The sequence below is a fragment of the Pipistrellus hanaki genome (assembly GCF_964339955.1).
Source record: "Pipistrellus hanaki genome assembly, chromosome: 13".
NCBI classification, from domain to species: domain Eukaryota; kingdom Metazoa; phylum Chordata; class Mammalia; order Chiroptera; family Vespertilionidae; genus Pipistrellus; species Pipistrellus hanaki.
In genome coordinates, this window is record NC_140515.1 from 19,364,162 (window position 1) to 19,376,565 (window position 12,404).

Genomic DNA, 12,404 nt, shown 5'->3' on the forward strand with positions numbered 1-12,404 from the left:
CTGAGAGCAAGATAATACATTTTTTCAAGTTATTTATAAAAGATAAATAACTGATTGTTTATTTTCCTATACAGAAAATTTTAGAAGGCTTTTCCTTTATAAAATTACTTTACTTCTTACATATTTTTTCTGAATATAATTTTTAAAAAATACTTTTGTTGATTTCAGAGAGGAAGAGAGAGGGAGAGATAGAAACATCAGTGATGAGAGACAATCATTGATTGGTTGCCCCTGCACACCCCACACTGGGGATTGAGCCCACAACCTGGGTATGTGCCCTGATAGGAAATGGAACCATGACCTTCTGGTTCATAGGTCAACGCTCACTCACTGAGCCATGCTAGAAGACTTTTATATATCTTTTTTTACCAGTTTTTCCTCTGAATGTCTGAATTAGTAACGGATTAATAATCTAGTATTGGCAATGTATATATTCAATGCTGTAGTAAATTATTTCCTTTTGAGCAGTTATTTTCAAAATAATCTATTGATTTATAATAATCTTTCAAAGTACCATTCCCCCAGGGCTGAGAATTTATGGGTAATTATAATCAACACCCTGTGTTTCTACTATCTTAATTTTTTTGGGACTACTATATCATTGAAATGGTTTGATTTTAACAGCAATTTCGTAGAAAACTTTACTTCCTCCAAGCCAATATAGCATTATTCTTATCTCAAAGCCAGGGTAGACAGACTAATTTTGAAGCTAAGTCCTATTTTGGAAGTACATTTTTGTTATTATTGCAGGCCCTTGGAATGTTGTCTTCTGAAAATAATCACTGTTAAGAGTGTATTCCCTCTTTCTCCAAGTTTTTGTTCTTTATAAATACATATTTATTTTTAAAAATATACTCATGTTACACGTTTTGCAACTTATTTGCACTCATTTATCTTAAACACCTATTTGCCTCATTTATTTTATTGGCTTTTAATACTATTTAGTTGTATGGATCTTGCCATAATTTACTTAGCCAGTTCCCTATGACAGCTATTATGGTTGCTGCCATAAACTAAATCATATTTTCATACTTTCTAGTATGCTCTTAGACTAAGTATTGATTATATAGATTTCTCTTATCACCCTCCCTCGATTTTTGCAAGAACTTCAATATTAAAGGACTCAATGGCCTATTGGAAATAAGAACTTGGTCAACTGAGTGATTCCAACTAAATTGAGCCATTTAGCTATCCCTTGCTGATTAAAACTTCTTTGGAGATTTGTTATTCCTGAATGAGGTTGTTGTTGTTGTTTTATATAACGAAAGTGTATAGTTACTATTTAGATGTTCTTATGTTCTCTGAAGATAAGATTTGAGATAAGAAAAAGAAATCAGGACTTTTCTGTACATAGTATAGCTATATAATTTATTTTCAAACTGGGACATTTCTAAGAGTAAAAGAGGAGTGTCAGTAATAGTACAAGCACAAGCCAGAACTGTCCTAGGCAAAAGGGCATGTATAATCACCCTACTTGTGACTAGCCATAAATAAGATTGATCTCTCATCCATGTTCTGGATTTGGAGTAAGAAGAGGAAAAGCAAAGAGTCAAATTGGAAAAAAGAGTATGAGAAGAGAAAGGTAAGGGCAAGAGGGAAGAACATTTTAGATACCCAGAATCTGGGCAGCAGAATCAGTGTCACTGAAAGGGAAAATGGAGTGCTGCTTTAAAAATGTTCCCCCTGTTTGAAACATTATCTCAAGTTCTCCCTTTTAGAGAAGCTAAAATCAGATTAAGTTTCTAGGGAGATCTACATTTCATTCCATCTTATTGACTTTATAACTGATCATTTTGAATTTTTATGTGCTTTCAAGGTATGACCTTAAGGACACAAGTAAAATCACATTGGTTGACATACAGTTGATTGCTGCCATGGGCCCTCCAGGTGGTGGAAGAAATCCAGTCACTCCCCGTTTTATTCGACATTTCAACGTCTGCACCATTAATACTTTTAGTGATGAAACAATGGTCCGAATCTTCTCATCAATTGTAGCATTCTACCTTAGGACTCGTGAATTTTCTCCGGAGTTCTTCTTAATTGGAAACCAAATTGTCAGTGGGACTATGGAGGTGAGCAAAAAATACAATACAAAATATTCCAGTGTATTATATGTATGGGTCCTTACTTATTTTTTTAAAACATGTTTTCCTTTAGTCATCTACTTTGGTTTTCAGTGTCAGAGAAACTGTTATGAAGGCTTGAGAATAGGAAAATCATAGGAAATTAGAGAAACTAATTGGATTTGAGCTTTGAATGCTACTTTCTAGCTATATGGATTTAAGCAAGTAATTTGACTTTCCAGAAACTTATTGTTTGAATCACAAAAATGGGAGATAACACCTGTTTCACAAGGTTATTGCAAGGAAATCACCCAGTACCAGTATGTGCCACATTGTGGGTTTTCCCTAATTGTTCCCACTCTGGTGTTCATAAATTTTCTCTTCTCTCCCCTCCATTTGTTCATCCTTGTTTTAAAAAATAAACTTAAACATTTTATAAATATATTTTTTAGCGAGGTCCCATAATTTAGGATTAGCAGTGGAAAAAAAAATTATAAGAAAACACAAGGGTGGAAATAAAAAATAAGACTGCCCATATGGTCAAAGAGCAGCTCTTAACTACTTCAGTGTGTTTGTTATCTGCCTCTGCTTGAGGCCAGCACTAGCCTTATTGCTATTGGTAAAAGGGAAAAAAATGTATTCAAGGTAAATCAGTGATAATCACATTGAACTAAGCTTTGAAGAGCCTTGATAAGGGGGAGGGGGTGGTATCACTGCAACCAGAAGCAAAAAAACTCCCAATAGAAACATTCCATTGTATCTCTCTGAAGTTCTTCTCTTATTTTGTTGGAAAATAAAGAAATGGTTAAAATAGAGAAACTGTGAACAGAGAAATGTACATTGTAATTACTATACTTATTCTGATACAGAAAAGTGCTTCTAATTATAAAATCTGATATTTGTATTTCAGGTATTTCCTGAAAAGAGGGGGCAGTTGGTTAGGCAGAATGGGATACAGAAGGATCCTTCCCCACTCCCTTTGAAGCATCATAGACCTACTGAGTGTGGAGGTTAGGGAAGAAAGGTGAATCTATGACACATATAATAAAATATTTAATTTTTCAGGCTACACTAAAAATATTTAATTTATCTTCCTTAAAGAAAACATTAAACTTTATTTGGTGAATTCAGCATTTAGTGAGTTACGATAGAAGGAAGAAGAGGGAGAGAGAAAATAAGAAAGAGCGGGGAAGGGAGAGAGCACATGGGTTTGTTATGAATTCAGTGGTAGTCAAAAGGAAATTGTTTCCTCCTACCCTTTATTTGGAATACTTCAGAAGGAGTTACCTGATTTCACTTTGTCCTAATGTTTTTGTTAACTACTCACTATCAGATAATTTACTTTTAAATGGGACAGTCGTAACAACGGGGAAATAAAAACATTGTCGCTTTTTGGGCTTAGATGGAATCAGATAATATTAAGTTCCTTCAAATTCATAATGCCTGATTGAGTGCTATAAACAAATAAACAAAAAATGTATGCAATGCTAGACTTAATTACTATACAATTTTCCAAGCTAATATAATCTGATAGGATAAATGAAATATTTTATATAACATACAATTTGTTATCTGGCTTTGCTGATTATTTTTGCTTTGTTGCTTTTTTCATATTCAGATATATAAACAATCCATGGAAAATCTTTTGCCAACTCCCACAAAATCTCATTATACTTTCAACTTGAGGGATTTTTCACGTGTCATCCAGGGCTGCTTACTCGTTGAAAGAGAAGCCGTGGGGAGCAAGCACACCATGATCCGGCTGTTCGTGCATGAGGTTCTTCGAGTATTCTATGATCGCCTCATTAATGATGAGGATCGATACTGGCTGTTCAGTTTAGTCAAAGTTGTTATAAAGGACCACTTTAAAGAATCATTTGATAGTGTCTTTTCACATTTGAGGAAAGAGAATGCACCAGTGAGTATATTTAGTGATTAAAAACATTAAGTTAAAACAGTACAATAGTGTCCTGGTCAGTGTTGCTCAGTTGGTTGGGTGTCATCCCATGCCCTGAAAGGTCACCAATTTGATTTCCTGGTCAGGGCACATGCCTGGGTGGCAGGCTCAATCAATCCTTGGTAGGAGACAGACAATATTTTGTGCTCACATCGATGCTTCTTTCTCTTCCTACTGCACCCCTCTCTAAAACAAAACAGTACAATAGCATGAATTATTACTTATCTTTAAAAAATACTACTTCTTAATTATTATATTCTTTTAACTTTCCTTATAGACAGTATTTTATACTGAGATTTGTTTTTAGAGAAATTATGTATATAACATAGAAGTTATTTTAAAAATAAACCTTTGTATGATAGAGATTAAATTAAATAATAGATATAAAGTGTTTAACATCCCTTAGTAGCTACTTAATAAGTGGGAGTCATTCAGAATGACTTCTCCAGCCTCTAGGGCAGTGGTTCTCAACCTTTCTAATGCAGCGAACCTTTAATACAGTTCCTCATGTTGTTGTGACCCTCAACCATAAAATTATTTTCGTTGCTACTTCATAACTGTAATTTTGCTACTGTTAATGAATTGTAATGTAAATATCTGTGTTTCCCAATGGGCTTATGCTCTATAACAGCGGTTCTCAACCTGTGGGTTACGACCCACAGGTTGAGAACTGCTAGCAGGGTCGCCTAAGACCATCAGAAAACACAGATATTTACATCATGACTCATTAACAGTAGCAAAATTAAAGTTATGAAGTAGCAATGAAAATAAGTTTGTGGTTGGGGGTTGCCCCAACATGAGGAACTGTATTAAAGTGTAGCATTAGAAAGGTTGAGAACCACTGCTCTAGGGAAAGGTTGAGAACCACTGCTCTAGGGAGTTTTTTTTAAATAGAAAAAAAACTTTAAAAAAAAAAACATTTCTAAGGATATAATATAATTTCAGGTATTAATTTTACAACTATATTATTTGTTAACCTTATCTTTTAAAAAATATTTTTTATTGATTTCAGAGAGGAAGGGAGAGGTAGAGAGAGATAGAAACACCAATGATGAGAGAGAATCATTGATTGGCTGCCTCTTGCACACACTACACTGAGCAACAAGCCTGAAACCCGTGCATGTGCCCTGATGGGAATCCAATGTGACCTCCTGGTTCATAGGTCCATGCTCAACCACTGAGCAATACTGGTTGGGCTACCCTAATTCTTTTAAAAGAATTCTGTAATTGATAATCATCCTATAACATGGACAAAACAAAATTTTATATAATATTTTCTTAAACTTATTTTAGAAAAATAATTTGTTTTATAATTTGTTGATTTTCATTCTATAGGTATCTGAAAAGGACTTAAGAAGTCTTATGTTTGGTGACTATATGAATCCTGACCTTGAAGGAGATGATAGAGTTTATATTGAAATCCCAAATATTCATAAATTTAATGAAGTTGTGGACCAATGCTTGGATGAGTATAATCAGACTCACAAAACAAGAATGAATCTTGTCATTTTTAGGTACCTATATTTGGTATTAATGATTGAAATTACTATTTGTAAAATTTATTGTGAAATATTTTAAATGTGTAAAAAGAGGTATACGAAAAACTATGGTGAATAACCTTGTTCCCATAATTGAGCTTAAGACATAAACTATAAGCAATTTATTTGAAGTCCCTTCTGTAGCCATCCTTCCGTCACTGCATTCTCATTGAACCCTGCAGGGGTAAAACAAAACTCATGTGTCTTCAGACTTTTAATACATATGTGTTCCTAAACATATGTACAGATATACGCACTATTTTATTTTACATGTTTAAAACTCATATAAATGGTATCATACTGTATGTACTCTTCTGCAAATTGGTTTATTTCATATTGTTTGTAACATTCACACACAAAAAATGATTTTACTACTACCACATTGTATTCCATTGTATACGTGTAACAATGTAGTTATTCTTCTAAGATAGACTTTTGAGTGCCTTTAGTTTTGCAATTATAAAAAAAGTTAGAATGTCCATGTCTCCTTGGGTACCTATATAAGAATTTCTCTAAGATTATATTCCTATAAGTAAAATTATTGTGTCATGGGATGTAAGCATCTTCTATTTTACTAAGCTTTGCCAAAGTGCCTTCAAAAATGATTATTGTTTTTAAGAGCTTGTGTTGTGCCCCTCCCTTGCCAATAGGTAGGATTGCCAGACTTGGTAAGTTTTGCCATTCTAAGGAGAGTGGCTCCACTACTAAACTCTAATTTTCCTAATTACTAGTGAATTTGTTATTTTGTAAAAAACTGATCTATTTTTCATAGAAATCCTTTTATAAAAAACAAAAATTAAGAGAAATGCTTTTAATAAAAATAACAATGTACTTTCAGTATAAGAGGTTACACTTTCATTTTATTTCTATAATTGGTAAATTACATTTTCTGATCTGTACTTTAAATAATTTTACTTTGCATCAAATGATCAAATTATAACTGCTTTTGAAAAATCATACATTTTTTATGATCACTTCTTTAAAATTGGTATCCGACAGCAGTCTAGCCTTCTAGGAAAGTAAAACAATAATTATGTGTAAATATACATTTACATTTATATTTTCAAGTATAACAATATTGATATTTTATAGGTATGTATTGGAGCACTTATCACGAATATGTCGAATTCTAAAGCAGTCTGGTGGAAATGCTTTGCTTGTTGGACTTGGAGGAAGTGGTCGTCAATCTTTAACTCGTCTGGCTACATCCATGGCAAAAATGCAGATATTCCAACCAGAAATTTCTAAGAGCTATGGTATGAATGAGTGGAGAGAAGATATAAAGGTAAAGTTATGGGAAAAACAATCTAGTGTCTAAAATAATATCAGTGCATTCTTTTACCTGTGAAGAGAGGGCCAACATGTATAGCTATGTACTGAATATATTGGTGAAGATGTTAGTATTACCTATAGATTAATTATCTATAGATTAATAACTGTGTGTGCTGAGCACTGTTGTAAGTGCTTTACATACATGATATAATTTTCTAGGTATAACAATTCAGTGCAGTATATATAGTTGTCTCTGTATTTTACTGATGAGGAACCTGAAGTTGAGCTTAGTTTCCTTGGAGCTATCTTGCTGTTCCAGTAACCAATAGAGCAGTAAAATGCATACTGGGGCTTTCATCCTCACATGTATACAACTCTGCAGGCCCCAAAAGAGAGATGACTCAAAGTAGAAAAGAAAGAAAGTGAGATAGTTATTGCTGGACTTTTTTCATTTTCACTGACCTTCACATATTAAATTTCTACAACCTAAAAAAACATAAAGAAAAGGAAGCATTTAAGATCTTTTTTAATGAAAGTGTTTGTAAGCATTCCCATTAACACTGTTTTAGCTGCATCTTCATAAGTATTGATATGGTGGGTTTTTATTTTCATTTGTTTCAAGAAATTTTCTGATTTCATTTATGATTTCTTTATCTTATTTGTTAGTTAAAAGTTTGTTACTAAATTGCCATGTATTTATGGATTTTTCAGTTTTCCTTCTGCTATTTATTTCTAATTTAATTCTATTGTTATCAGAAAATATACTTGATATTAATTAAATCTTCTTAAATATGTTAAGACTTCTACTAAAGCCTAACTTGTGATCTATTGTAGAGAATGTTCTAGGTGCACTTAAGAAGAATATGTATTTTGCTATTGTTGGGTGGAGTGTTTTGTACATGTCTCATAGGGCTAATTGGTTTACAGTGTTATTCAAATCCTCCATTCCCTATTGATTTTCTGTCTGCTTGTTCTATCTTTTATTGAAAGTTAGGGTATTGATTGTGTTGCTTTTCTTCCTTCGATTCTGTCAATGATTGTTTCATAGTTTAGGAGCTATGCTGTTTGGTGAATACTTAAAATTATTATATCTTCCTAGTGAATTGACATTTTAGTCATTATATAATGTATATTGTTTCTTGTGAGAGTTTTTGACTTAAAAGCCTATCTTGTCTTAAAGTTTATCGGTATAGCCACCATGCTCTTTTTTTGGTTACCATTTGCATTGAACATCTTTTCCATCCTTTCACCTTTAGCCTTTATGTGTCCATAGGTCTAAAGGGAGTCTCTTTTAGCCCTAGCTGATTTGGCTCAGTGTATAGAATGTTGGCCTGCAAACCGAAGGGTCCCATGTTCGGTTCCAGTCAAGGGCATGTACCTCGGTTGCAGGCTCCTCCCTAACCAGGGCCTTGGTTAGGACACACGCAGGAGGCAACCAGTCCATGTGTTTCTCTCACATTGATGTTCCTCTCTGTCTTTCCCTCTCTCTTCCACTCTTAAAAAAAAATCAATGGCACAATATCCTTGGGTAGAAATTAACAAAAATAAAATAAAACTATTCAACCTTAATTTCAAAAATAAATAAATAAATAAATAAATAAATAAAATGAATCTTTTCAGGCGGCATAACTTTGGATCTTGTATTTTTTATTCTTTTAGCAAAGCTATGTCTTTTGGGGAGATTAACCAACTTATATTTAAAGTAATTGCTTATGGGGGTATATATACTATTAGCATTTTTTTTACTTGTTTTCTTTAAGTTTTGTAGCTTTTTTGTCACTTATTTTCTCTCTTAATGACTTCCTTTGTGTTTTGTTGATTATCTGTAGTGACATGCTTTGATCCCTTCTCTTTTGTGTATATTCTATACTTTATATTTTCATATGGCTTTGTATTGCTGTTCAGCATTTTTTAATTTTAACTTGAAAATATTCTGTTTCCCTTGCCGGTTTGGCTTAGTGGATAGAGCGTCGGCCTGTGAATTGAAGGGTTCCCAGTTTGATTTTGGTAAGGGACATGTGCCTTGGTTGCAGGCACATCCCTAGTTGGGGGTGTGCAGGAGACAGCTGATCAATGATTCTCTCTCATCGATATTTCTAACTATCCTTCTCCCTTCCTCTCTGTAAAAAAATCAATAAAATATATATATTTAAAAAGAAAATATTCCCTTTAGCATTTTTGAAGGTTATGTCTAGTGGTAATGAATTCCTGCAGCTTTTATCTATTAAAAATGTATTTTTAAATATGTGTGTGTGAATATATATATATATATATATATATATATATATATATATATATATATATATGGGGGGGGGTTTCCTGTCATTATTTCTTCAAATAGGTTTATAATATCTTGCCGAAACCGGTTTGGCTCAGTGGTAGAGCGTCGGTCTACGGACTGAGGGGTCCCGGGTTCGATTCCGATCAAGGACATGTACATTGGTTGCGGGCACATCCCCGATGGGGGGTGTGCGGGAGGCAGCTGGTCGATGTTTCTCTCTCATCGACGTTTCTAGCTCTCTATCTCTCTCCCTTCCTCTCTGTAAAAAATCAATAAAATATAAAATAAATAAATAAACAAATAAATAAATAAATAAACTTACTTAAAAAAACAAACAAATAGGTTTATAATATCTTGCTCTCTCTCTTCTCCTTCTGGCACCCCTATAATGTGAATGTTGGTGCACTTGAAGTTGTCTCAGAGGCTCCTTCATATTTTTTAATTCTTTTTGCTTTTTGCTCTTCTGATTGGGTGTATTTTGCTTCCTCATATTCTAAATCATTGATTTGATTCTCAGAATTTTTTACTCTACTATTGAACCTCTGTAAATTATTCTTTATTTCAGTTAGTGTATGCTTAATTTCTGATTGGCCCTTTTTCATGTCTTTGACATTCTCACTAAGATCCTTGAAAGTTTCACTAAATGCTTAAAGCTCTCACTAATTTTCTTGAAGCTCTCATTAAAGTCCTATAACCATTGTTTTGAACTCTGCCTCCAATAGTTTGCTTGCTTCCATTCCTTTCATTTGTAACATGTTTCTTTGTCTCTTATTTTTGACTACTTCCCTGTATTTGTTTCTATGCATTAGGTAGAGCTATTATGTCTCCTGGAATTGGCAGAGTGGCCTTGCCAGGTGTCTTATAGGACCCAGAGGTTCAGTCTCCCCAGTCACCTGAGTTTGGTACTCTAGGTGTGCCCTTAAGAGCTGTGTGCACAGTCTTGTAGTTGAGCCTCAATTGCTGTTGGAGTCACTGGGAGTTGGCTGTGAGGATCAGCTGTGTCTACAATGGAAGAACTGCTGTATAGGAGACACCCATGGAGAAGGATTTGCTTCAATGGGGCTTTGGTGCTCACTGAGTCTGCCCCTTGAGCGTGTTGCTTGTTGATAGTGTAGAGTTGTAATCTGGTATGGTTTGAAGCTGTCCACTGGGTGCACCAGCTCTTGGGCCTTCTAGGAGGTACAGAGTTACCCACTGCCTGGGGCCACATGGCAGGAGCTCCAGGGAGATCTGCAGATGGCTGCTACTTATATTGAGCTAGGAAATTCCCAGGTGAAGCCCAGCTGTGAGACAAGGCAGGCTTGTGCTAATGCTGGGTCTTGAACCTCTTATTGATAGGTTTGGGGCATGCTGATGCCAACTGCACCTTGTTTGAGAGACTTAATAAAATATATTAAAAAAAAAAAGGATGGTCTTTGTGACAAGAGTCCCTCATCTTCTCAGATGTCTGGCTCTTGACTAAACCATCTTTCCTTGTACCAGCACTTACCTCTAAACTTTTGGCTTTTCATGCAGTAGGCAGCCAAACTTGGGTTCAATAATAAGTTCAGTTATTGTATTTTTCAGCTTCAGAATTTTTTAGTTATTTTTTATAGTTTCTGTGTCTATTGATATTTCCATTTTGTTGATGCATTATTTTCCTGATTTCCTTTAGATATATATTATATTCTCTTTTAGCATATTGACTACTTGATAAACTGCCACCTCTCCCACTTTTTACAGACTGACTTCATGCAGGGAAAACATCAATCAGTGTGACCGAAGTTCTGTGACTTCTCAGAACTTCTTTGAGGCTGTGCATGTGCTTTTATTCTAGTATATACAGTTCTTTGGGCCATTTTAATTTCCTTTTTCTTCTCATGATCTTTCAGTGTTGGTTTCTATTATATTATTTTGCCCTTAATCTCTTTCTTCCCCTGGCACCTTTTGGTGAGACTTTAGATTCTGCTGCTTCATTGTGCTGGGGTTCTTGCCTCTGTTTTCAGTGGCCTCCATCTTCATTTCCAAACTAAGTTCCTATTCCTATCAGTGTTCTGAGAGAGAAATTAGTGCCTTAGGCAGCCCACAGATAAATCCAGGATACTGGATGCAAGTTCTACTCTATTCCTTCTGTCCTGAGAAAGGAGCCAGGTATTGATGGTATTCTCCTGACTGTGTTACTCTGTGCTGAGTGAGAAAAATGCAAGAAATTTTCTTACTCTCCTTGAATTGTCCCTTCTTTTTTATATACTCCTATTGGGGCTACAGCATTTTAATTAGTTTCTAGAGTTCTCACAAAGGTATTTTGTTCTGTAGACTGCTAATTTGGTGTCTCCAGGAGAAATGGAGCCTGGAGCTTCCTACTATCATAATCTGCTTTTAAGTACATTGTTATTTTAAGACTCTCTTAAGGAATGTGGGCATGAGAGGCCACAAGACAGTCTTTCTAATCACGGACACTCAAATAAAAGAGGAAGCTTTCCTGGAGGATATCGACAGTGTGCTCAATACCGGAGAAGTTCCTAACATTTTTGCAGCAGATGAAAAACAAGAAGTGATGGAGGTAAATACTTTGTTTAGGGGGTGTCTCTCCCAGCATAGAAATGTTCTTAGCTTGAAATTTTTCTCTGCTCTTTAGGATAAATATAGCTTGTGCAAAAGATGTTGGTAAGTAAAAAATTTAAGTTTATTATTCATCTTTTTTGGTGAATTTTAAATTGTTTTTATTATAGTTGTGAGACAAAATTTTATTTTATAATTCCTTTTTTCATAATGCTGGCAATTTGTTTAATCAGTTTTATATATCTTATTTAGCATGTTTTATGAGTGATAAGAGTTTTCAAATCATGTCTTAGGGTTACAGTGATATGAGAAAATATAGCTTTAAAACATTACTTGGTTAGCTTTTATGTTTTACCACGGGTTAAAAGTTTCCAAAACCCTTAATAAAACTATTTGTCTTCATAGTTCCAACATATCCGAGTGCCATACTTTGTGATTAAATTGGCAAAAAACACAATTGTGAAGCACCCCTACTTCAGATACCCTGCCCTTCCACCACCATTACTAAGAACTTCCTCTGCAAGCTCTCTGCTAGTAATTTCCCCTTTCTCATTACTGTAACTACTTTTACCCACAGAATGCATTACTCACACCTGTATGCTTCATTCCAGCCTTCAGTGATAATGGAGTAAAGTGGAATTACTAGAGTAATTCAAGTACCCTGCTTTTCCCTTGTATGGAATGGAAATATTAAATACATTATACCTCCTACATAGGGTTGTTATGAGGTCTAAGGATCAAGTGAAATAAAG

General features: G+C 34.5%; 1 protein-coding gene across 1 annotated transcript in view; it reads left to right on the plus strand.

The window, feature by feature from the left end:
- Nucleotides 1-12,404, plus strand: part of DNAH12 (dynein axonemal heavy chain 12) — a 200,452-nt gene that overhangs the window by 115,963 nt on the left and 72,085 nt on the right. The window contains exons 40-44 of the mRNA XM_084903087.1: nt 1,817-2,072; nt 3,682-3,981; nt 5,356-5,534; nt 6,651-6,843; nt 11,492-11,653. Of these exons, the coding sequence (XP_084759213.1) occupies nt 1,817-2,072; nt 3,682-3,981; nt 5,356-5,534; nt 6,651-6,843; nt 11,492-11,653 (1,090 nt within the window). The remainder of the gene's footprint in view (nt 1-1,816; nt 2,073-3,681; nt 3,982-5,355; nt 5,535-6,650; nt 6,844-11,491; nt 11,654-12,404) is intronic.